The 27,386-nt window shown below is 38.4% G+C and overlaps 1 protein-coding gene across 1 annotated transcript in view; it reads right to left on the bottom strand.

Annotated features, from left to right (window-relative positions):
• Positions 1–27,386, bottom strand: part of LOC132568262 (protein Jade-3-like) — a 49,856-nt gene continuing 22,470 nt past the window's right edge. The window contains exons 3-11 of the mRNA XM_060233889.1: positions 25,989–26,071; positions 17,342–17,499; positions 14,058–14,248; positions 10,960–11,171; positions 8,939–9,106; positions 8,213–8,329; positions 5,297–5,770; positions 4,053–4,170; positions 1–3,082 (exon numbers count right to left, since the gene is read on the bottom strand). Of these exons, the coding sequence (XP_060089872.1) occupies positions 2,187–3,082; positions 4,053–4,170; positions 5,297–5,770; positions 8,213–8,329; positions 8,939–9,106; positions 10,960–11,171; positions 14,058–14,248; positions 17,342–17,499; positions 25,989–26,071 (2,417 nt within the window). The 3' untranslated portion in view covers positions 1–2,186. The remainder of the gene's footprint in view (positions 3,083–4,052; positions 4,171–5,296; positions 5,771–8,212; positions 8,330–8,938; positions 9,107–10,959; positions 11,172–14,057; positions 14,249–17,341; positions 17,500–25,988; positions 26,072–27,386) is intronic.

Here is a 27,386-nt window from a genome sequence, read left to right as displayed (position 1 = left end):
TATGGTTAGCAGTTTCATAATTTAATGAAAAAAGCATTGTAAAAAGGGGATGTCTGAAAAAGACAATCCATTTTTGAAAAAATTGAATATATATATATTTGTATAAAGCAAAACAAGAGAACAAAACAAATTAGATTAAGAAGTAATACTTTAAAGAGTTAGCCACTGAACACACTGAAAAACTAGCAAATACACTCTGGAGAAACATACTTGAGAGCTATAAAGCCAAAGGCTCCTTCATGTATCTATTAAAATCATGTAAAAATAATAAAAAATCACTATTGCCTGGCAAGATATTTTAGTCATCACCCTTACATTTGGAAAACTCTGCAATCCTGTTGAAGCACCATTTACCACCCTTTGTATTTTATTCATGCCACTTAGCATAAAACATGATTGTGTTTATTCCTCCTGGCCCAAGGAATTGTTCCCAAGTTCCTCCATATACTCATACGACCGGTAAAAAAGTGTTAACAATAAATACATTTTTAAAAAAGAGAACTAAAACTCTCATAAAAGGGAGTGAACATTTTCAGCACCATTCTGAATGGCTCACAACTTAAAGGCCAAGCGTTTCTCAAAAAAAAAAAAGGAATGGGGACTTTTTTAAAAAGCTGCTGCATATTCACATCAATGGAAATGCCTTAAAAATAAATCACTTTGGAAAAAAGATAGAATTACATAAGTATATAAAAAGTAAACAAATCAAACTTTAAGAATGCAGGAAGTGAATAAACTGTCAGGTTCATTTTATTTCCTTTCTCTTATTAAAAACTTGCCCTTTCCAACAAAATGCATCAGAGTTGTGGCTTTCAAAGAAAAGCTTTTGTTTCTCTCTGCTATACCTTAATAATTGGATTTCAAATTTGACCTAAATACTTCAGCTTTAGATGGCAGCATTTCAAACAACAATTGTGATGATTCTATTAATGAAACAATTTTTGCACACTAAAACCAATTTTTTCTACTTAAAGGTAGGCAGTTGTGACACCATTTTCTTGAAAACCAAATTAAACGGCACATAATGTTTCCCACTTTTGATTACCATGGCTGCCTGCTTAACTTAGAAACCAACAAGCTCCTTTGCACACACAGATTTTAATGGCTTGGCTCAGAAACCTGACAAAGTATTTGCAAGCTGAGGAACAAAAAAGTGTGAATGAGGTGGTTCATGTAAAAAAAAGCTTTCTGAGTTGACAAGAGAGAATCTGGCATCACCGGTGATTGCCTGAATATGTCAAGAGATTCTTAAGTACTTCTAGTATTAAACACTATCCACATATCAGCCATATCAGAATTGGATGGCCAAGTAAAATATTTTACAAGTGCAATCCACAACAAGCTATATATATATATATAATTTATATATATATATTTATATACACAAGGATTACAAAACAATTTTTATAAAATACTAGAAGTTAAAGAGTATTTACAGAATACAGCAAGTTGCTATAGCAAAGGGAAACAATCTTCAGCAAGAGCAAACTATGAAGGGGAAAACCGAGAGGTCAGTGTGTTCGGCAGCATTGACTGTAGTGTCTGTAAATCTTCAGCAAGTCAGGAGAAAATATTACATACATCCTGATCCTAGCCAGGTTTACTTGGGAGTAAGCCCTATTTAAACTCAATGGGTCTTACTTTCAAGTAAATATCTAGGATCACATGCTTTGTTTGAAAACTCACTGAAAACATGATTTCTATCTAGTAGTCATGTACATTCCCCCCCCCCAAAAAAAAATACTGAAGCACCTGACTCAGCTTTACTGAGTACTAGCAGCTGACAAGTTTCCCTTAAAAATCAACTGCTTAAAATTTTCCTATAAACCACAACTGTATTGCAGTTGCAAACAAGAACTGTCAGATAGTTTCCCAAATTGTCATGGAACAATGGAAGGGCTTTTTGAATACCTGTGCACCAGTACAAAGCCCAGCACATTCCATGCCATACAGGGAAGCTGACACTTAAAAACTCTCTTCAGAAATATGCAAGTGACCTTTATAGCACACTGACCTTGTAAATCCCAATCAACAATTTCTCTAAACAGCAAGCTGTTCACTGCTAGGTGATAACATATTTTGTTCATGACCCACAACTGCATTATTTAACCTGTAGATCCTGTGGTGTACGCCAGTATTTTTAGATACACAAGGGCTGAGTTATTCTTGTGACTGAGGGTTTCTAATCATCTTTGTACTGAACTATGAGAAATCAAATTTCTTTTGTTTCTACTGTGACAATCTCTACTGAAGTCTTTACTTGGGCTCTCTCTCTCTGAGCTACTTCTCCTCAATTTGACCTGTCCTTTATTCTCATCACTTTCAGCTTCAGAGTCGCTGAGCTCTAAATCGGGACAATAGCCATCATTGTCCTGGTAAGGAGCACTGCCCATTGGATATTCAAGCATCTGCTTGCCCCATGAACGCTCTCTCATTGAAAGTCTTCTTGTAGGTTTTTCGCAGCATCTGAGATCTTCTGTGGTCCTCACCAAACTGTTGGTTGCTTCTTTGAAGGACCTGCTGAAGTGTTCTATGGTGGATTTTCTGAAGCTGCTCTGGCTAGCCAAATGTGCAGAGAGTACAGACTGTTGCTCATATGTTGTTTGACTGGAGCTGTCTCGTTGAGAGACATCACCAATCCTGCTCATTAAGCCATTAGATTTTGCTAGTTTAGAGTTCTGCTGCATTTTCCCATTCCCAATGGAAGAATGTCCATGCAATGCAGCTTGAAGTGCTAAAGGTTTGCCAGATGACTGTCCGCGATGGAAGTCTGAAGAATGTGCCAGGCCAGTCTCTTTTGCTTCATTCCTAGACTTGACAATCCCTCCAAGTAAACCATTATTTCTATTTTCATGTTGAAACCTTGAGTAGGATTTCATATTTGAAAGAAAAGATTCCTTGGGATATGGAATACTCTTCTTGCAGTAAATTGTAGTATTATTGTCAGGAGAAAGGGGCTTGTTACCAGGCTTCAAATTATTTTTGCAGTCTCCTAATGCTGATTTTGGCATCTTTAGCTTTAAGGTGATTCTAGGAGGCGGATAAAATAGTGTGCTCTCCACTGCACTTGTAAGAGAATGGCCTAAAAAAAAGGATACAAGAGAGGTGGGAAGAAAAACCATGCATTTAAAAGAGACAAATCTCATTATACTAAGTGATTATTGAATCTATTATAGCAATTTGCTTCATCATACCTTTGTAATACATAAAATTCATGCAAGTCTTTTCTTAGTCTCCCTAAAGTTTATTCAATAAAATTTAAAATATTTTAAATCTGTTTATGGATATTCCTTGCATGAACTATTAAACAGCTGTATTTCTCAAAAGCCAAGGAATACATATTAACAAGAAAGCACTACTTTGTAAATATATACTTATCCTAATAACTGATATCTATTGCAAAACTTCTACAGACTGATTCCAGTGTAAACTATACACTTTTACTTTGACAGAAGGTTCACCATATAAATAATCTATAATCAGGTTCTAAGCATTGGGTTGGACCCAGCACAGTATTTCTGTGGGCACAAGGACATCTACAAGTGCTATCCAATGTTCCCTCTAAGCTGTGGAGTTTTGTGAGCAAAAATTCTACTTCATGAGCTACTGTCATCAAAGTTGTGAGCTACTGCACAAATTAGTTTGCTCTGGTATCATTTTCCCTGAGCCAAGACAAAAATGTGTGAGCCAAGGGCTACAAAACTGAGAGCTAGCTCGCACTAACTCAGAGGGAACACTGGTGTTATGCAAATTTCTTGGCTCCACTCTAGAAATGCATCTTAGAAATTCTGCTCCTAAGGGAGGGGGGCAGAAACAGGATTTCAGGCAGCATTCTCAGTCTGCTACAGAGAGGAACAGAGAAAGTAACTTTCTATAGCAGAATTACTCAGAGAAATGCTATGACGGATCCAACCCGCTGGCTTGGACATGGCACTAAGGAGGAAGAAATAAAATAAAATTTCTAAAATAAATGGCTTAAAAATACGAGACCCCATAACATAACTAAGAATAAAAAATGTTAGCAATTACTATGTCTCTTATGTCCTGATTACCTGCAGCAATTTCTTGATTAATAAGCTGAACTTGCAAATTGAAAACTTGCTCATGTGCTTTGCTGTGAGATAGTTTTAACTTCTCTCTTCTGCTTACCATGTAGCAAAGATTCCGTACCTATTGAAGGAGAAAGAAAAATGAAAAATCCCTACACATTTAAGCCTGCAGATTTTTCCCCACAGCTGCAGTCTACGTTAACATGCAACTGTAAACCACAGGATTATTAAAGCATGTATACTTAAAATCATTTCAGACCATGAATTAGAAATACAAAAACAAACTCAAAGGTGTGATCCTAAATACAAATATAGCTCCTCTCAAAAATAATACGTTTGTACTATAATGATCAGTCTCCTTCCATGTTCAAAAATGAAAGGTACAGGGTATCAAACGCTGCTGAGAGGCAAATATCACTTAATCTTGTTTTATGCCTTATACTATTCATTTTAATCTGTACAGTTGGTCACCTTATAGAGATTTCCTTTCTGTTTCTAGTTCCACCTCTACCACCTCCAAAGCATTTTTCCAAGGACTTGAAAACTCCGAATGAAAAGATTATTTGGTTTAAACTCTCTGATGGTTACTATTTTATAGGGCTAGATCGGTTCCCTTCCCTATTTAGCTGGCAGTGGATTTCTAAAGCGGCAATTGCAAAACAACTGGATGAATCTCACCAGACCTTGCACTATTATATCTCTCTCAAAACAAGATTAGGATCTTGTTGCACTGTCCCAATGCCCAAGTATGTCAAGAAGGCAATTAACTGATGACTGTAGCACTAGCAAATCCAGTGTTTTATTAGTGGTGTTATAGACATAGAAGATAGTAATTGGTGACATTTGTGAAACACAGTACAAAGGGTGCGCTGATGATCAACAGGGGAGGCAAAAGGCTCTCCTCTGCAACTTAGCTTCAGCACACACAGGATAGCATAGCAAGCATGTGCAAACCTCACCTGCACACAGCATCTTCCCAAATGGAATCTGCGATTGTATATGCTGTAGCATGCCACCACTAGAACACATCTTCAGTTCTCTGTATTAGTGGTGTCATTTGGAACAGCACCAAGACATCTCCTTCCAACTAACTATCTACTTAGATTCTTTGCAAGTTTCTTACTTTTTCCGTTAGTCTCTAGCACATTTACCCCTTTTCCTTCTAAATTCCTAACCTATATGTTTTTTCTCCCCGTATACTTTTTATTTTGAGATATTATAAGAGCAGTTTAGCATGCAGATTTTACCCTTTCTAGATCCTGTCTCAAGTGCATGAACATCCTCATTCGAGTATGAATACTATCTTCTTTTGGCTGAACCAAGCCGTTTTCTTCATCCTCCTTGGGAGGAAATAATGGTTTATTAAAGTTACTTTTCCGTTTTAATTTCCAATAATTATAGATCAAGTCCACAGTGAATTTTGGAAGGCCTAGTTCTGTTGCAACATCTTCTATTCTCACTAATGAGTAGAACTCCTCCTCCAGCTCTCGAAGTTTCTGAGCACGCAGGCTGGTTTTCTCACTCTCAGTTTGCTTCTGGTCCACTGTGCTCTTGGGGTGGTCATCTGACTCAGGCAACAAGCTTTGCTTGGTTTTGCTATGCTTTAGGCAGTATGACTTGAACTTGACCTCATCACCATCGTCCAGGATGGTTTTCATCTCTAGGCTATGCTCAAAGGCACAGGTGACATGAAAGGCAGTGATGCAGCTCTTCACAGAGCACTGTGGAAGGAAGGAAACCCGTCAGTCAGAAAACCAGACCACAAAAACATAACAGCTTCACAGAACTTCCATTATTAAAGGTAACATTTTTATAGGGGATAGTCAAAAGAAGCTGCTTCAACTTAAAGGTAGTAGTTCAAAAGTTGAACGTCTGCATGGTAACTGTTGGGCAAAAATCAAGCTGTTCTGTTTCACTACAGCCTCTAAGAAGATATGGCCTGTAAAGTATCCAAATGCTCAGTCTAAGTCTTGATGCTACTGAAGCTAGGAAGACACTGCTAGTAGCAAAGCCAGCATTAAACAAAAATCATTCAAAGGCATACTTCCCATATTTAGCCCAGGACTACCAAGCAAATTACTCCAACAGACAAAGCTGTTGGTTAATAAATAACTATCAACCAATCTTTACACTATCTGCTAGCAGCAGTAAGGGGCTTTTAGCTCTATGGCAGATGCACAGGTTTATAATATTACCAGTTTTGAATACCCAGCATTTATTTAGAACTTGAATATCCAAAATGTTTCATATAGATTATGTCATGAATCCTCACAACAACCCTGTAAAGTCAGTCACATTGTGGATGGAATAGCGTCCTGCTAAAACCACCTAGTGCAGGGTTGGCCAACGGTAGCTCTCCAGATGTTTTTTGCCTACAACTCCCATCAGCTCCAGCCATTGACCATGCTGGCTGGGGCTGATGGGAGTTGTAGGCAAAAAAACATCTGGAGAGCTACCGTTGGCCACTCCTGACCTGGTGAATTCATGGTTGAAAAGAGCCTGAAACTTCCTTGTAATGGGTTGCTCTGACATTGTCCTCTAACCATCCACACTAAATAGTGCAGGGAAATCAAAGCCCAAGGAGGGAAAAGCAAGAAAAACCTAAATTCTGTGAAATGTAATTCAGACTATAGCTGTTATGTTTGCTTTGTGCTACACCAGGCAAAGGCATAAGCTTCTATGTCAGGCATTGCAGCTTTGAACTGTCTTTCCTAATCACCTGGCAGCATAGTGAGGGAAGAGCAGTAGTGCAGGTTCAAAGCCCACAAAACACCCAAGATCTGGCAGATTACTCTGCAGTAAGACATCCTCACATCCTCCTTCAAACCCCCCACCCCTGCTCCAGAAAGACTCCTGTATTTAAGTCATATTTAGTGACTATAGTACAGAATCAGGTAGCCGATGTTATGGGGGGAGGGATCTAGAAAATTATTAGGCAGCAAAGGCTCCACTATGAGGGATGGCTACTGACCTTCCTTGCTCATGCACTCCCCCATTCAAAATCTGTCAACTTATGTATTTCCCTCAATCAATTTATATGTATCTTCTCACTCCCAATGCACAACTCCCCTTGCAAAATAAATAACTAATAAAAACTCGAGTAAAAAGAAACTTACAAACTAAAAGCAAAGAATTCAAGCTTTCATATATATTGTGGTGCATGTCCTGTGGTATGTGCCCTGGTAATATTTAGATTAAATTTCTGCTATGAGCTTTACGTGGGCCTGTCCTTGAAGACTCTCCAGAAACTTCTCTTGGTACAGAATACTGTGGCCAGAATGCTGACTGGAGTGGGTCACAGGGGCCATGTCACTCCAGTCTTGTTCCATCTATACTGACTCCCAGTTTGCTTCCAGGTCTAACTCAAGGTGCTGATATTGACCTTTAAAGCCCTATATAGCTTTGGCCAGCATACCTTAAAGAACTTACTCATCTACTGCTTTGGGTGGCAACCCAAGATACAGCCTTCTTAGACGTGGTGCCAAACCTTTGGAACTCCTTCCCCAGGGAGATCTGTCTGTCTCTCTCTACTGTTGTCTTCTGCAACCAAGTGAAGGCTTTTTTTATTTTGTTTGGCATACCTGCATTAACTTGTTGGCTCTCCTCTCTGATTTTGGTATTACTGATTTAATACATTTTATTGGATTATTTAACTGTTGAAATGTTTAATGTTTTGATGTTCACCAGCTTGGGGATTTTATTTGGGTGGAAAGGCTGCACAGAAATGCTAGAACATATTGTAGTGATTTTCACAGTTGAGTACCAAAACAGCTTGGGAGTGACTTTACAGGCAATCAGATAAGATGACAAAGTGTTTCATAATGTTCAGTGTATCATTGAAAAACAAAAACAAAAGCAGATTAGTTTTGAATCATATTTCTTTGAAGCACCCATGGAGAGATTTAAGCCAAATCAGCTCTTCTCAAGCTTTTATATATCAATCCTGACTGTTGATGACTGGAAAACTTCCATGAAGAACACAGCCATTTTTAGTGAAAACTGCTACTGCTGGAGACTTAGTCACAAATTACTACTGGAAGGCAAGAAACTACTACTACCGAGTCTTCCACTATAAGACTAATTCTGTCAAGCAACATGAAGTATTTAAGCAAGCTTGCCTTACTCTATGGTCTTAAAGATCACAATGCAGAGCTAGTACATACCTGAATACAAGCACCAGTTTTCAGTTTGCATAAGCTGCAGACTAAAGCCCATCTACTTGGTGGAATGTGAGATACTTTTGTAATTGGTTCCATTCTTTCTGGGCAAGCAATGCTCACCTGAAAGCAAAGTTTGATACAAATTATTAGTCATGACAGTGCCAGAAAGAGCTGCTGAACCTGCATCTCATAATATTGGCAAGCAGATATGATGTAAAATCTGTTAACTTACTGTGAATTTCCCTTTTTTGGTGGTTCTAAGGTAGGGCATTTGTTTGCATCACAAATGCCTCTCTGCCAGTCACTTATGTGCAGGTTAAGATAAGAAATGCTCAACATACGAACATGCAAGATTCTTTACTCTTATTCAAAGGAAATAACTGTTCACTTGTTAACCATCACATATACTTCAAAAGAACTGCATGCAGTAATCATTAACTGATTATATGGACTGTGTGGTCATTTGCTTGGGAGTCATTCTGTTTTCCAGGCTCTAGCCTGGTCAAATGGAATCTGACCTCTGCATGAATAACTAGGTTCTATAATCAAGTTACCTTCTTTTCCTCCCAAGTGAATTATTTTTAAAGAAAATTTGGCATAAAAACCCAGCACCAGATATAGTTGCTTCATAGCCAAATTTGCCCCTCCAGCTGGCCACCCATATATTGTCTACTATAAGTAATATCATAGAAACATAGGAAAGACTAAGGAATTAAAAGTTAGCCATACCTCTGGAATCCAGAGAGCACAGCTGACATGTGCCCACTTGGTGCCCGTTCTGGTAGCTTTCATGGCTCCCCCTCTCTTTGGACACAGAAGACACTGAGGGTGTATTCCAAGGACACAAGTACGGCACAGCCAGCTCCCTTCAGGAACTTTTAGAATTCCATAACATGCCTGATAACAAAAGTGATGTTTCATGAGTCTGTAAGTCAGACATATCAATACCGATCACAGTATATTTCTAAATTCTACACATGAAATGTATTTTTAGATTGGTTGAAACATAAATGGAATGGAAAATTCTCATTGTCAGTTCAGTACAAGAGGCTGAGAATCAGTGTGCTACAGTAGTGAGAATGTCATAAGAGGATGTTCTGGGTTCAAATCCCATTTGACCACTAGGATCAGCGAGTAATCTTGGCCAGAAACTTTGCCACCTGAACCTACCTCAGGGTGGTTGTGAGAATAAAAACAGAGGGTGGTAGAATCATGTGTGATTCCCTGAGTTTTGTGGAAGGGCAGTAAACCAGATGGATGGACCTCTGGTAAAGAAACCATGAGCATGCTTTCATATTGTGCTCTCTCCTCTAGTCCCTCTCCTCAATGCAGATAAAGTATATAATTTTATTTCATTTATACCCTCCCTCTATCCCCAGACCCAAACCAGTTTACATCATTCTCCTGTCCTCTACACAACAACCTGGTGAAATAGGTTAGGCTGAGAGTATGTGACTGGACCAAGGTCACCCAACAACCTTCCATGGCAGAGTGGGGATAGAGGTGTTCTTTTTTTTTTTTACTGGTATTTTTTGGTTCAGGTCTATTGTGCCAAAAAAAAAATCTTGTCTCCAAATACCAATATGTTATTTAGATCTGGGATTTTTTTAAAATCCCAAACATATTTGGTCCAATACACACGAACTGAAAAGTGCCAGTCAAAAAATACCAACCTGATCCTGGGGTTGTCTTGGCTTCTCCTGCAGCCCAATTTAAACTGAGCTGCAGGAGAAGGCAATGCATAGCTGCATCTGCAGGGAGCTATTGGTTCCTCACAGGCACAGTGATCCCGGTTGGGCTGTTTATCAGTTTATTTTGTGACATCTGGTACTAGTAAAGACTGACTCTGTCTTAGAAAAGTAGTCTTCTGGTCTTACAGGAACACTCCAAAAGAAGAAAAATATTTCTGAAATATTCCAGATTAATCCAGCAGAGTTCACTCTTGCCTGGGTTGACAACCTTAGTAAATCAGGATTCACTCCCAAATAGTCTTCATTCCCCACCATCACTCACTTACCAGTACTGTCTTGTCATTTTCCAGTACCATTTACTAAGTTTAAAAACCTCATTCCTCTCTAGAAAATTTAAACATTTTCTATAGACTCAGCCTTTTAAAAAACCTTCTTTGTCTTAACCAGCATTTAAACACTTCCATTACTAAGAAAAATATATCTTGGGAATTAAGCTACAGGGTTCAATAGCAAAATACTTTAATAGTTCCAGTATAGTCCAGTTTAAATGTATTTGTGTGCTTATTAAATATGCTTAAAACTGGAGCAACATCCTTATTGTGTAACATTTTAAGGAAAAAAGCCCTGGACTTCCATAACATCGTTTCACCAAGCAAGCTTTGCTGATATTAGAGTTTAGATTTCTTAAAATAAAAATGTGTGTAACTTTATCAAAGCAAGTTTGAACATGCTGGTTTATAAACAACTAGCCCATGATGGAAACTGCAGCTCTCTCCGTTGTATTTTTAAAGAAAATCTATACATAGTCTTTCCTGCCTTCCAATAATATTTTCCAAACTTTTACAACTTCTATTTTAATGGGCAATGGAACACTGGAGAACAAGTCATTGTGCAAGCTGAAGTAGATCTTAGCGTTAATACATCACAGAGGGTAAAATCTTTAGCCTTCATTTCAGATGTCAAACTTTGTAATACTTTTTATAGAAAGTAAATACCTATATAAAACAGTATTCTAATTACTCATATAAAAAGTATTTTTAAAACTCTCATAATGCTAACCTGATGCACACATATGTTGCATTTGTCACAAAACACCATGTCGTTCCCATCTTCACTATCAGGAGATCGGCACACATCACAGATTACATCCTCATCGTATTCTATACCTAGCCCTTCCTCTGTCTCAATAGCATGGTTCATGTTCTCATGGCAATGACGTTCCAGGACTTCCACCATTTTCTCCATTGTGTTCTCATCAAGCTGCCCACACCCTGCAAGAGAATTAAAAGTTAAAATTTATTTAAAACAGTCAAAGAATTAATGTAACTATGTTCATGTCTCAGAGAAATCAAGCTCAACCCTGCTACCATAAATACAAAATTTAAAAAGAAAACACCCTACTTTGTTTTATATTAGCTGCCTGGCCCCAATTCACTTGTATTATTAAGCTTAGTGATATTTCATTTTTTAGTTCATGTTTTAATGCTATTTTGAATTCTGCATCACATTCAGCATTATAGTTTGATAAAATATAACTACCTCTCTTAGTAAAAATATGGGATGTTGTATAAGAAGTTGCATATCTAAATTACAGAAAACCCAAATTCTGAGAACAAAAGTAGGTTCTAGTTTTTATTATTATTATTATTATTATTATTAAATTTTATTTATATCCCGCCCTCCCCGCCTAGGCAGGCTGAGGGCGGCTAACAACATTCAAATAAAACATTATACAATATACAATAATTAAAAACGGCGTTAAAAGTTATACAGTAGTTAAATCCGTGTCTTAAAAACCATTCCAGTTTATATAATTTATAATTTAACAGCAGCAGAGATGTTCCTGGCGCTATTCTATCCATTTACATAATGGCAAGGATCACTATAGAGTTACTTTGATGGATCATCAGTTCGGCCATCCTTTGTCAGCAGTCTGCGAAGGCCTGCCTAAAAAGGATGGTCTTGCAGGCCCTGCGGAATTGGTCCAAGCTCCGCAGGGCCCGCACCTCTTCCGGGAGCTGGTTCCACAGGCACGGAGCTGCAACAGAGAAGGCCCGTGCACGAGTGTTCTGTAATTTCGCCTCCTTTGACCCAGGGACAGTCAGCTTGTTCTTCCCTGCTGACCTCAGTGCTCTTTGGGGCTCGTATGGGGAGAGACGGTCCTTCAGGTCCTCGACCATATAGGGCTTTAAAGGTAATGACCAGCACTTTGTAGCGAACCCGGTATGTAACTGGCAGCCAGTGCAGTTCGCGCAGCCTTGGCTGTATATGCTCCCATTTCGGGAGTCCTAATAACAGCCTGGCCGCTGCGTTCTGCACTAGCTGCAGCTTCTGGGTTCGACACAAAGGCAGCCCCATGTAGAGGGCATTACAGTAATCCAATCTTGAGGTGACCGTTGCATGGATCACTGTTGCCAGGTCCCGGTGCTCCAGGAAAGGAGCCAACTGCCTTGCCCGCTTCAGATGAAAAAACGCCGACTTGGCAGTGGCAGCTACCTGGGCCTCCATCGATAGTGAAGGCTCCAGTAGAACTCCCAGACTCCTGACCTGGCGCGCCGCTTTCAGCGGCGCACCATCAAAAAGTGGGAGAGGTATTTCACTTCCCAGAGCACCGCGGCCCACACAAAGGACCTCTGTCTTTGTTGGGTTCAGCTTCAGCCCACTCAGCCTAAGCCAGGTTGCCACGGACTGCAGTGCCCAGTCCAAATTCCCTGGGACGCAGTCAGGCCGGCCATCCATTAGCAGATAGAGCTGGGTGTCATCTGCATATTGATGACAACCAAGCCCAAACCTCCGGGCAATCTGGGCAAGGGGGCACATGTAGATGTTAAATAACATCGGAGAGAGAACTGCTCCCTGAGGCACCGCGCAGTCTAGTGTGCACATCCGGGAGAGCTCACCTCCGATTGCCACCCTTTGTCCCCGTCCTTAAATGGAACAGAAATATTCTCTTGAATAATGACTGCAAATGCCTAATTACAAATGATATTGCAGTTTTGTGATGAACTCCAAATACATTTTTGTCCTGAAAAAGCCCCTTCTGGGTGTGAATCAGGATCATGACATTTGGGAGGGGGGAGTTTAAACTCATCTTTCATACTGCCATACAGTTATATGCTTTTAAATTTTTGTAGGGGGAAAAACCATGCATAATATGAATACCTGTTTTTTTCCCCCTTACTGTAGATTAAAGCAGCAGGACCAAGGGACAATTGCTTTTGAAAAAAGGTGCAGGGTGGGTTAAACCCGCCCCTTTTTCTAGCACCAAAGCCCAGATCCTTATCAAGGAGGGTATCTAATAGTTTTTATATTCATCCATTCCATAAAACCCCCACACTTCATGCAGTCTGTTAAAACAACATTTATGCAAAGGAGATGATAGTATTGTTTCAGTTTGATTCTAGACTATGGCAAAGAGCTTTGTTTTAATGAGATTGTATCTTAACATGACTAATAGACACACCACCTTCAATCAAATGTCTCAGTGAACGCCACACTCTTCCCATTTAGATTAGCAATTTAAGTCTATAAATGTAAAACTGAAAAAGACCTGCCACATCAAGACAATGATAATCTCTTGTTAGGCTCTCTGGGGATCAAGATTGTCTTCTACAGCTTACTGAACTGTCATAATTATACAACACTCCCTCTTCGTATTACTCTCCCTTAAGAAGTGGCAAAGTGCAACTCTGCTAAATGCCCATTTGGTCAGGCCATTAAGAATATTAGCAGATTCAATTAAGCTCAAGTAGAAGTACATACAACTGACTGATATTGCTCTAGATAGCCAGCTGTTCTTATTCCCAATATAAAATGAAATAAAATGCATTTGGCAAACAATTAAGCTGCAAGTCTCTTTCAACGCACACTCTGTCTTAAGGACTTAAGGCTTTCTTATTTTAAAAATATATATCCCATCATTTGAAGCATAAAAATACAATAGAAGAAATACACCAACAACTAAAAACAGCCCGTAAACACTTCAAAATTCAGATTTCAAATAGCCAGTACTGGCTACAAGAACAGTTAGCTGTATGAATGTAACTACTGTACAAGACTTAATAAACACCACCTACATTCAGTTTTTCCCCACAACTGTACAAATGGAATCAATTTAAACACAGAACCATTTTTATCCCAATTCTCAGCATCCTCACCCATTTCAGCAAGCTCTTCATTTACTTCCTGAAGCCAGAAAATATCCATGTCATCCAAGTCATAACGGCACATTGATTCTGCCAGTTCCAGAATGTTGATGTAACCAGGCTCAGAGGGCTCTTGAGTTGAACAACGGATGTACTTCCTGGGCCGTGTGTACAGTACTTCTTTCACCTTTTCTGCTACAACTCTAAATGAGATTAATATTAAAGTCAGCTGTCACCTCTCTGGGCAAGGAACACTTCCACAAGTTGGAGAACTGGATATTCTATGGCTCCAATTTATACTAAACATCTGGGTAACATTGCAGTGCTAGCTCAAGGAACATTGATAAGAAGTACCTAGCTTGTATCTGCATGGCAAGAATAAAGCACAACAAAAGCCGGTGTGGTTCAATGGTGAAAATGTCAGGTTGGGATCTGGGAGAGCCAGGTGTGAATTCTCACTTGGCTAAGTTATGAAAGCCTGGGTAGGCTTTTTAATAAATTATGTGAAATTAAACAGAAAAAATTAAGTTTCAGCTGCACTGTGTCATCTGTAATTTTTTTTCCATTCCACAATACCATTTGTCACAACAGTTATGCAACATTTAATCAAATCAAGATGCATACGCCAGCTACTTTGAATGTATGTTCATTCTGCCTTCAATCTAAAACTATGGCTTCTCAATACAGTAGTTTAATTACAAAGATGCTCACTAAAAATATGAATAATAAACAGACTTTAAAATTTGGTTGTAGCCATAAAAGACTTTCAAGTACTGTGGATGGCTATAACCTGTACTGCTCACAGCAATTTATGTTATACAACAGAAATGGGAACACTGCAATGAACACTCCTACCACCTGCACATTTAGTGCACTGCTGAGATCACAGAATCATAGAGTTGGAAGGGACCTCCAGGGTCATCAACCCCCCAAATGCCAAGGATGCTGAGAATTACATTTGCTAACCATGCATCTTAATTTGAACAACAGCCAACAGTTAGGCATGGATAGAATGCTTTTAGTGTTCAAAGAGTGTCAAACAAATCACATTACTATAATCATTAAAACAGCCCTCTAAAGTAAAACCCAGTATTATTATTGCCATATACTCTGTGTGTATGTGAGAGTGTAATGATGAGTAGCTTACCCAAAGAATCCTACTGGGTTTGTGGCAGAAGTGATATGTGAACCAGGAACTTTCCAAATCACAGCCAAAATTGTTTTAGCCACTATATTACTGTGACTCAGATATCTGTGCCATTACACACATTACACATTACACACTGCATATTAAACAAGGAAAAGCATGACTACAAACACTGTGATGGAGGCTAAAACTGGCTTTGTCCACATGTGATAGCCATATAAGCATATTCTAAGGTTAAGATTTTATTTTTGTCTTCTTAATTTTTTTCATCAATAACTTTAGTAGTATATGAGGCAAGAGAAGGCAGCAGTCTGGAATTCCCCATATACCTGGATCCAGCTCACCTTCTTCAACTATTGACTACTTCAGCTCATTTATTTCTACAGTCATTGACCAGATACATAAAAGAGGAACAAAAGATCTCATATCAGCCAGTACATTATCAGAAATTCATACAGACAAATATCAGACAGTAAAATATTAAAAGTAAAATAGTATTAACTAATTAAAATAATTAAAATCTGTTTGAATAAAATATGGGCTGACTAATTGTTACTGGCTTGTTTCCAGCCTGCATAGCAGATTTTGCCATGTTTAAAGTAATTACCTGCTCTCTGTCAGCTAACAATTTATCTGAATAAAATCTTTCATTTCTCCCAGAGAATCAAGAGCAGATTGGGATTATGTAACTGGCTCTAATGCTTTGGTACAACTTACATTCAAACATCACATGTTCCCTCGTTTCTATCTTCCATTTGTCAGGTGTAGAAGCCATATTAGAGAAAGCCATCTTAAGAGGAAAATTCCAGGTAAGATTTCATTTTGCTGTGCTCTGATTTGTCTGCAGGTGTCAGCCACCCTATTGATCCCACCTTATGTCATGAACCTTTGTCTATTTGAAATACTGTTGAGATCGTGTCCCACTTAGAAGCCAATATAATTTGGATAAAGATCCAAACAAAAAGCTTTTGGAACTTTTTATGAACAACTACTCCATAAGGAACCTTTACAGAAGTATAGACACTGATTGAAGAGGAGATCATTTTTGCAGGAATGAGACCAACATACCTGGGGATTTCAGATACTTTGAGATTTTGATATTTGGGACTTCTGTATACATGCACATATTGTTTTGTTTCATATGAGAATATTGTATATTGGTTTTGAACTATGAACTAAGAAAAAGGGAGACTAAACATAAACTGATTGTTGAGAAAGATTTTGTTGTGTAAATCTGTAAAGTGGTCTTAACAGCGGTTCTAATTTCTTCCCTGTAAATTAGGTCATGCAAGCCAGCTGGGAATCTGTTAAAGAAGGGGGAGCATGCTCCTGCCCATAATATCCCATGGAAACAGCCCAGTGGCTAGCTGGGGAAGGTCCGGAGGTTATGGCTAGCTTTTTCTATAAAACATAGCCTATAATGGGAGAAGATACTCTTCTGCTTTGACTTCCTCCACTTACCACCGCCTCTCCCACGCTACCAAAATACTTGTTGTATGCTCTGGAACACCATGCTTTAGCTGTTGGAGCCAACATTTCTGCAGTAAGAATTGAGTAAGTAGTTCACTAGTTTAGCTTAGTTATTTTCTCTACACATGACTGCCTCTGAACTATATACAAAATATAGTATTTATTATGTTTGATTTCTAGCCTGCCTTCCCCAGACCAGCAGGACTCAAGACAGGTTACAACACTACAGTAAAAACAGTACATACAATAGTTTAAAAAATTAATGTAACAATCACCAAAGCCCAGTTTAACAAATTATTACTAGGCAATCAGATGGCAATCAATGGTATAAGATGATACATCTGCCCTTGAACAGGCTCCGCATATGCATAGAAGTAGATACTAAAGAAAGTGGGTGGACAGGAGACAAACTAGGACAGAATAGGGTCACAAAAAGTTGGGAGAGCCACTACAAATAAATCTCTGCCACCTCAACCAAAGGCCTGGCAGAACATCTCTGTTTTACAGGCCCTGCAAAACTGTAGGGCCTGGATCTCACTTGGGAAATAATTCAAGGCTCATAGAAAGCCACAGTTAATCTGAACAAAAATGCATAATAAATTGTGATGGTATATTAGGATAGAAACATTCAAATAAAGTTTCTGTACAGTTCAATCCATATATATCTGATAAAAATTACCTTAGAGAAGGTTGTGGAATAGTATCTAGACTGGCTGGGACCTGCACACCCTTTTCCCATTCTTGTTTCCACGTGTCAGCAAAGAGGTAATATTCATCTGGATTAATGTGATGAGAATCTGGAAGTTTCATGGCACTAATGAGGTCTTTTCTAAACACCTGTAGAAGGAGAGTAAAGACAGAAAAGATGTTCTGGCAGACTTAAACATTAAAAGCCTTAATAGTTTTGTTTCTTTAATTACGAAACTCAATAGTGCAAACTGCAAACTGTTGTTTATTCATTTAGACTATGCTAAACAGCTACCAGAACGCCAGTGATCAATCAATTTTTGTTCCACCAAGCTGGACTCTGGGAGATTGACCAATTGAGAATACACAGTGGTGCTATTGTATTATGTGTCCATTGTGAGAATGAGATGTATGGTGTATATTATGATCTGTATGAATTTCTACATTGATTGTGTATGAATTATTGTTTAAAATACTTATAGATACTGGAAATTTTGATTATGCATAGTTGTTTTGTTACTCCAGTTCTGACTATGCGTTCCTTGATCAGATGCCACCAAGCTCAAAGGCTGGAAATACATTAAGTTTATTGGGTACTTGACTTTTTCATGCAAATTATGAGAGAACGTGCCGCAGACATTTCAGATTAAAGGACTACAAGAAGGCCAACTTAATATCTTTTGTGCTTTTCACTGTGAACAGAAAGAAAAGCATGGACTATTATTTGCACAATCATTTGAACACAGGGTCTCCCCTAACATTGGGATACAGAAACATGCCAGAAGGTTGTCTCAATTTTCAGTATTGGAGAGTTTCAAAGTTCAACTAACTACAGTTCAGCCATTTCTTCTATGTATATTACCATGGAAAGAAGAAGAAAACACATAAATGAAAGTCCTGTTCTCAGTCTCACTGCCATCTCAGAAGCAGGGATCAATATTCAAGATGGCAATCTATTTTAAAAAACAGTGTTGTCTCTTGGAGCTGTTCTGGAGACTGGAAACATTCTTCCTTTAAATCCTGATAATCTGCAAGGTAGCAACTGAAGAGTTAAACTCAATTTAGCATGAATAAAGTTATTCTCCTTTAATTGCTTTAGGGAACAGAATCATTTCAATGAAGAAAATGGACTGCTAGCATCAGAAGAAAAACTAATCTCAAAGGAGCCTGCATTTTAATAGCACAGCTTAAAAGCAAATGCGACACCTACCCATCAATTTCTCTAATACTGTCATCTGTGTTGGTACAAGTAACTCTAATCACACCAGGCACACACAGAACAAGTGGTCCTTAATGTCTATGAAAGTTAGTCAATAAGCATTCATTTTCTAGATATCCCAGATATTTTTATTCTGCTATTCCTCCAAGAAGCTCATATGACACATGATGTAATGGTTCAAATGTCAGACTAGGATCCAGGCCTGAATTCCCACTCTGCTATGGAAGTTTGCTGGGTGATTTTGCACCAATATCACACTTTCAGCCTAACCTACATTACAGAGTTATTATGAGGATAAAATGATACAGGGGAGAACGTTGCAAGCTACTGTGGGTCCCAGTGGGGGAACAGGTGGAATATAAATTAAATAAACACACACATGGTCTTCCCTCATTTTATATCCAGTGAGCTTCAAAACTTAGAATGGATCATCTCAGCACTCTAACTGTTACAGCACAGTAGGGGTAATAAAAGAGGGCTACATAAATGTTTTTGGCAACTGCCCAAAGAAGAACCTCAGCATTAACTGGGTGTTGTTTGCTGTCTAACAATGAAAAACAATGTCCAGAACCACAATGAATCCACTTAAAATCTTCTTGGCATATGTCATCAAAATCTGAGTCATACCATTTTATAGTAAAATATCTACAGTGAAATTAATACTTTCCGTTTCAGTAGAGAGAAAAACATAATGTGCTTGCTGTCTGAGCTTGTTAATTTGGGAATAAATTACCCTGCACTCAGCAAGTATGCATGGAAGAGCTGATTTTGGTGATATTTTAGTTTAATTGTGACACTTTTAAACTACCTTCAACAAATATTCATTATAATGAGTGGAAGAATTAAAGAAGAGCTGGTTTTTATACCTCTCTTTTCTGTAGCCTAAGGCGTCTCAAAGCAGCTTACAATCACCTTCCCTTCCTCTCCCCACAGCAGGCACTTTGTGAGGTACATGGGGCTGAGAGAGTTCTGAGAGAACTGTGACTGGCCCAAGGTCACCCAGTAGGCTTCATGTGGAGGAGTGGGGGAATTAGACCTGGTTCTCCAGATTAGAGCCAATTGCTCTTAACCACTGCACCACACTGGCTCTCAAATTAAAGAGGCCAACAAATTACTCCAATCACTCAAAAAAGTGACTTCAACGACTAAACGACATCCTAATCTTAACACAATGTGTTGGATCCTGCTGTCTGTCAGCAGCAAGCATAAATGGCCACAGGTCTTCCCAAACTCTCCCCTCCCCTCAGCAGCCATTTTTGACCCTGGGAAAGTTGGGATTTCCAGGGTTGTGGGACCTGTGTGAAATAATAGAGATAGGGAGTCTGTAGTGGAAGAAGAGGACTAAATCACTCCTTCCTGCCTCATAGGGCTGCTAGGCCTCTCACTATGGTGGTAGGCCACTTGCCAAAAATGCTCATTGCCTGCCACCATTTGGAATAATAGAGGGAGAAATTACACACACAAACACACATATGTCTCTTCTGGGGAAACTCTGGAACTGATGCTGGGAAACTCTAGGAATTACCGGAATAGAGTTACCCAGTAAATCCTATAACTACCCGATGTCACTTGCAGTTTCCCCCCCAGAAGTGACATTGTTGCACACACAATAACACCTCCTCCCAAAGCTCCTACTGGTTTTCAAGCCTGGCCTGGCAATCCTACTGTCTCATCAACCAGTGGATCTTTACTCATACAAGAGGTTGTGAGGAACCTTTCAAATCCTTCCCTGAGAAATTTCGCAACACATGTGGCTATTACTTCATGTAGATCCCACAATCATAGGAATAAATTAATAAATACTATGGTCCTTTTATTTTACTATACCAGGTCCACTGTCAACTTTAGGTTGTGTAAGGCACAGTGGATTTCTCTTGTTTACAGTGTCTTCTTTTATACATACAGAATACAGATTGGCCAGGGATCCTGGAGGGGTTTTTTGCCATTTTCTGAGCATGGAGCAAGGGTCACTGGGGCTACCTGAACCCAGCTTCTGCCAGGATAGAACTCAGGTCATGAGCAGAGAGTTTGGACTGCAGTACTGCAGCTTTACCACTCTGCGCCCCTTTCAGTTTTGGGACTCCGAAAGCAGTGAAATCAACCTAGAAACTAAGGTTAAACTTGAGAAAAATTAACTCATTAGCTTGACAGAACATGTAACTGTACCAACAGAAGAATAGTATACTGAAATGCATAGGTACAGAACAGATATAGAAGAAGAGCAACACCAGAGATAATGGATGATGATGGAGGGTGTGGTGAGATGTCCTCCTGACCACTGAGGAGAAGGACATCTCTGTGGGACCTTCTAGAGCAGTGTTCCTTAAATAGGTGAGACATCATTGTCAGCTGAAGTACAATGTGTTGCAAAAAATATTCCAAAGGCTGCAACTGGTCACTCTATTGAGTGTTGCTTGTAGTGTACAATAAAGATGGAGATGGAAGATCACACGGCTGCTGTGCTAAAGTTATTCTGTCTAAGATAATCTTCTAAATCTCCCTTTGAAATCTGTTCATCCTCATATAGCTTTTTATAGAATTGTTCCAAAATTTGAAGTATCTCCTGCCTTTGAAATTTCTCTTTATTGTTTTCATCTCTCAATACTGTTATGACTCTCTTTGCGTTTTTTCTCAGTCTGTATGCCAATCACCTCCCAGGTTTATTAGCATGTTCAAAATAATTTTGCTTTGCAAATTTGAATTTTTTCTTTACTTCTTCCACCAATAATAGATTAAGCTGATGTTGTATTTTTTTTAATTTTATCTTGAAACTCCTGTTTTGATAGTTGTAGTTTTAGATTCTTGTCTGCTTCTTCTGCTTGGATCATTAACTTTTGAAAGTTCTCAGATCTTTCCTTCTTTTTCTTGGCATTGAATCTAATTGCCAGCCCCCTAAAATATGCTTTAGCTGAGTCCCACACCACCTATATCTTCACTTCTGGTGTTATATTTTGTTTAAAGAAAAATTCCATTTCATGTTTTGCTTCTTCGAGAAAATTTTATCTTTTAGGATTTGAGTATTTAGCTTCCAATTTCTTCTTCTTTGTATTCCCTTAAATTTGATAAATACTGGACTATAGTCAGATACCACTCTGAACTGGATCTCCACCTCTACTAATTCCGTCATCAGGCCTGTGGATAGCCAGCACATATCAATTCTTGACATAGACTGATGACTGGGTGAATAATAGGTAAAATGTCTTGACTTTGGGTACCTTGTCCTCCATGCATCCACTAATTCCAGTTCCTCAGCTAGTCTAAAAAAGCTGGTTGGCAATTGCAATCCTTTAGATTTGATTTGTTTATGCTGCTTCTTGTCCAATTGTCTATCAAAAACTGCATTAAATGTACAGATAAGCAGAGGAGAATTTTAAATGAATAATGACAAGAAATGAATCAATAATGACAAGTGTGTGAAGCAATAACCTCTCAAAAATGGCAGATCACCTGGTCCAGATGGGTCACCTGCAGAATTTTACAAAGCCTTTGAAGACTGTCTATCGGCTCCACTTAAGCAACTTTTAGAAATGATCCAAAGGGAGGCTGAAATACCTTCTTCATTGCAAGAAGCTACAATATCGTTAATTCCAAAAGATGGTACAGATTTGAAAGATGTAAGAAATTTTAGACCAATCTCTCTTTTGAATGTGGATTATAAAATTTTTGCCTCAATTCTGGCACGTTTGAAGAAAATCCTACTGACTATTATACATCAGGACCAGGCAGGATTTTTGCCAAGAAGATATTTGAAAGACAACATTAGAACAATATGTAACATATTGGAGTATTATGAGAATCATCCAGAGAAACAGCCAGATGCAGAGAAGGATTTTGACAATGTCCGCTGGCAATTTATGATACAACAATTGAATGGTATGGAATGCGGCGAGAACTTTTTGAAAATGATACAATCGATTTATTCTTCTCAAAAAGCAAAGGTGATGGTGAATGGCTAATTATCAGAACCAATCATTATACAGAAGGGTACAAGACAAGGCTGTCCATTATTGCCGCTTCTGTTTATTCTATGCCTGGAGATTTTGAATAAACAAATTAGAGACGATCCAAATCTCAGAGGTGCGTTGGTAAAGGGTGAACAATACAAACTGAGGGCATTTGCAGATGGCTTGGTTTTTATTTTAGAACAACCGCTTGATTCAATTGACTGTCTGACAAATAAGGTTAACCAATTTGGTTATTGGGCAGGATTGAAGATAAACTATGGTAAAACAAAATTTTTGGCTAAAAATATGACAATAGAACAAATCCAATCCTTGCAAAAAAAGTCCAGATTCTCTTATGAGAAGAAAGTCTTTGGGTATTTATGTTACAAACAAATGTAGTACTCTAAAGGTGGATAACTATGACAAATTATTGAAAGAGATTAAAAGAGATTTGGAAAAGACTTGAATATATCATTAATGGGAAGAATAGCCTCAATAAAAATGAATATTGTTATTTTTATTTCAAACCATTCCAGTACTCTTAACTAATGCTTTCTTCCAAGAGTTGAACAAGATGATTTATGCATACATTTGGCAGAAGAAAAAGCCAAAAATTAAACTAAAAGCGCTATAAGACTATAGAGCAGGTTTGGGCTTGCCAGATTGGCAATTGTATTATAGAGCCTCGGTGCTGACATGGTTGAGAGACTGGGCTCTATTACAAGATAGAAGACAGCTGTCTTTGGAGGGCTGGAATGCATATTTGTGGTATCAAAGACTAGAAGGACATTCTTATTTTAAAAATCATTGGCTATGGAAATCTCTTTATCATACATAGGTATGCTAAAACCGAAAATCTATAAAAGAATCCCAAGATGGGTGTCTTCTGTTGAAGCATTTTCACTACCAACTCTTATAAAACCAAATCAATGTTATAGATATGAGGAGATACTAGAACAAGATAACCAACTGAAAACCAAGGAAAAGCTAGAAAGTAAGAATATTAACATGAACTGGTGGCTCAGAATAAAAATAGAGTCTAGATACGTTAAAGACAAGACAACAGGGTTTCATACTGAGCAGTACTTCCTGGGTCCTCAGGAAAAACCGATCTCGAAAATATATTCTTATCTATTACAGAGGAAGATGCAAGAATTGTATGGTACAATGGGCTAAGAACATTGAGCGCACTATTATGTTAGATGAATGGGAGACCCTATGGAAATCTAATATTAAATTATCCAAATCAGTATCTTCTAAAGAAAATTTGTATAAGATGTTTTATAGATGGTATGTAACTCCTCGAAAACTTTCTAAAATGTATTCTGATATGTCTAACAAATGCTGGAAATGTACAAAACAGGTGGGGTCGTTTTATCATATGTGGTGGACTTGTGAGAAGGCGAAAGATTACTGGAAGATGGTGCATGAACTATTGCAAAAAATGTTGAAGATACAGATTCCACTTAAAACAGAACTGTTTTTGTCGAACATGTATCCCAGTGACTATATAAAAGAGACAAGACATTTAATGGCACACATTATTACTGCAGTAAGGATTTTGTTTGCTCAGAAATGGAAGCTTCCAGGAGCTACCTACAAGACAGGAACTGATTGGTAAAATGCTGGAAGCAGCAGAGATGGACTATTTATTGTTACTGCTTGATGGAAAATCCATGGAAGAAGCAAGAGAATATTGGGAGAAGTTATATGTATGGTTAGACTCTTAAACTGCATTGGTGTGAACTGTGGTGTAAATGGTAGTTAATATTCTTCAATTTATATGTTTGAAATTTAAGCTTATCTGATAACTTAAATGGGAACTTACAATATAATTCTAGATGTCTAGCTTGCTGGAGGTAAAGTGCAGATGACTGGGGACGGCAATGGCAAACCACCCCGTAAAAAGCCTGTTGTGAAAACATTGTGAAAGCAATGTCACCCAAGAGTAAAAAACGACTGGTGCTTGCACAGGGGCCTACCTTTACCTTTTTTATTATTGTGATGAGAGGTTAAGAGTGTAATAATATGATGAATATGATGGAATTTTCTTTTATATGAATGATATAGCAACATGCAGAATGTATTTTATTTTCATAACTGTTGTATTACTACTTTTCTACTTCCTTCTCCTCTTTTTCCTTTTTCTTATCTTTAAAAATAAAAATTTCTTGACAGCACATGGCTGCTATGCAAGCCCCTTCCCCTGATGGTTGGTTAAGAAAGGCCATGTTGGAAGAAACACCGCACAAAGAGACTGCAGTAATGCCTTTAGGAATTTGTAAACCCAAAGACTTAAAAGCTTCCATGATGGATAATTTAAGAACAGAACTGATTTAGTTCTGAGACATAACTATCCCTACACCAGGAAATGAAAACTCACAACCATGTGGTTAGAGTTCCAAATAGTGACAAATCCGGCAATGTAAATCTTTAGAGGCTGTCTGATATCTAAGGCATGCCAAATAAATTCCTAGGAGCGCTACGGCTGAGGACAAAGGATTGAAAGGGGCAGGTTATTCTGAAGGTGCCAAAAGGAAGAGCAAAAATGTTGTGTTCCTGCCTCCCTAAAGGAATGATAGGAATAACCCACAGATATGTCCTCCTGAGGCAGCATTTACTGGCGCTCTTCATGAGTGCACCATCTGTGGCCTCACTAAGGACGGCACGAGCAAACTGCAAACACAAATTGGCCCCTCTGGTGAAATTCGAAGCTGCTGCTGCTGCATGAGTTTCCCTCTCCTTCTCTGAGGGGAAGCCGACAGAATGGTCTCCGGTTGCAATCTGGCTGATTGGAAATGCATGAGGTTTCCTCACAAGTAGAGGTAAAGAAGTAGAGGAATTGTTATCTCTTGAGTAGAGGAGAGAGAGAGGAGGATAGACTGGATGAATAACAAGATAGAGATATCCTCTGCCTCTGAGGGAGATGGGAATTTCTGCCCAAATTCTTTCAGGCCTTTGTATTTCTAGGTGGAAGGGATTACTGCAATCACCAACCAAATATGGAATTAACAAGGAACACAAGAAATGTTATGTAGAGTGACTGTGAAACTGAGGTGCCCCTGTGACCCCCAAAGAAGAGTTAAAGTCTGCTGAATTAGATGCACAGACAACCACATCCACAGAACATCATGCATGGTTCTTAGATATGCTAAAATTAGTGTGTCAACAGTTTTTGGTGGTTTTCCTTAATTTAAAATAAAAGTACCGTATTATTTCAATAAATATAATTGCCACATATAATATTGAATTTTTAAAAATATATTATTGCAATCACTTAAGGTTTTTTCCCTAATCAAACATCTGTTGCTATTGAATATAAAAATTAACATGAGATACTTTTAAAGTCTGTTTACTAAGTGTATGTCAAAATAAACACCCTAAATCAAATCATACTCTATTTAAGACAACAGATAATTTTCCAATTCTAGTTCTGGAAAAATCAAAATTGCTGGGCAAATGCACAAATTACTTACCTCAGCAGGTTTCTTTTGCTCATTTGCTGGAGTTTTTGATTTACTCCTGTACTTGGAACAAGAAGAAAAAGAAGTGGAGGGACCTATATGTACAGCAACAAAAGACAAAGAATTAAAAGCATGCTGAAATATTCTCTAATCTTAGACTTCCTAAAGTTACAGGGAACCAAGTACCAGAACAATTTATCACAGTGCAACTTTAATATTTAGCCTGTAGCTGCAGCTACATTTTGCTATGGCCTGCTGCCAACTACTTCAGTCTCCAATTTGTTTATACATTTAAATTTTAAACAGCTGAAGAGAGCCAAAAGGCAGCAACCACTTGCAAATTAAGTGGTTCTGGGTCCTACTCATTTTAGTGCCAGGAAAGATTTACCATACAAACAAAAGCAAGGTTACTGGTTGTTTTTGAGGGGTTCAAGTGCTGGGTTCCATAAAACCTGCTGATTAGTACGTGAGAGTCAAGGAGGTAGTATGGCTTACCTCAGTTCTCACATATCCACTTTCAAGTTCTTGATTTTTAAATATATACACACACTCACATAACTGATCTATAACAGTATTTTCCATAAGAACGCACATGGATTCAAAGAAAGGAAAGAAAAACTTCCATTGTGATATTGCTTGTTCTCAGATATAAAAGGGGCATGGGCACAGAAAAACAGAACTGAGGATGCTGGGAAGCAATCTGGACTAATACACAAAAATATTGTGCTAAAACAGGCCCAGATTTTGCCTTTGCTTGACATACAACTGAAGTTTGTCATGTAATAGGTTACTGAAATAGCATAATACTTTCTTTTGATAGCTAAGTGAATGCTTAGTTTGAAAAGAAAACATTTTAGATATATAAATCACATAACAATCGTACATGCTATCACCAGACTCCTCCACATCCCTTCTTCTTGGAGGAAAAGTCAGGTGGGCACTATTGTTGTTGTAACATTTCTGTAGGACAATCTTCAGTGACTCAAGTCCTAACAAATTAAGGGCAGAGTCGCACACTATGCTACAAATGTGGAACAATGCATTCCAAAGCCTCTGTGTGCTTTCTAGATGTCTCTATGTATTCATAGGTACCTTTAAGTAACTATTGAGAAAGACTCTCTAGAACTATCCCCAACATCTTTGCAAGCATAAAGATACTACTCCAAGAGCAACTTCCTTTTAAGTCAGCAACTTCACTTTTACTTTAGCAACAACAGAGGAAGGGGAAAACAACAACAACAACAACTAAGCTACTACGTTGATTAGTCCCCCCCCCCCGTTGTTTTTTTCTTTGCCTTCAACTGGCTGTTTGGCTGAAGAAGTGAGATGTTACTGGGAGACTGAGCAGTGACAATTTTCTCATGGGGAAAAGAGACACTGAAGGACAGCTCTTCTGTTATGGGTGCCTAT

This window comes from Heteronotia binoei, chromosome 3, assembly GCF_032191835.1.
Source record: "Heteronotia binoei isolate CCM8104 ecotype False Entrance Well chromosome 3, APGP_CSIRO_Hbin_v1, whole genome shotgun sequence".
Taxonomy (NCBI): domain Eukaryota; kingdom Metazoa; phylum Chordata; class Lepidosauria; order Squamata; family Gekkonidae; genus Heteronotia; species Heteronotia binoei.
The sequence above is the reverse complement of the archived record's forward strand: the minus strand, read 5'-3'. Positions and strand labels throughout refer to the sequence as shown.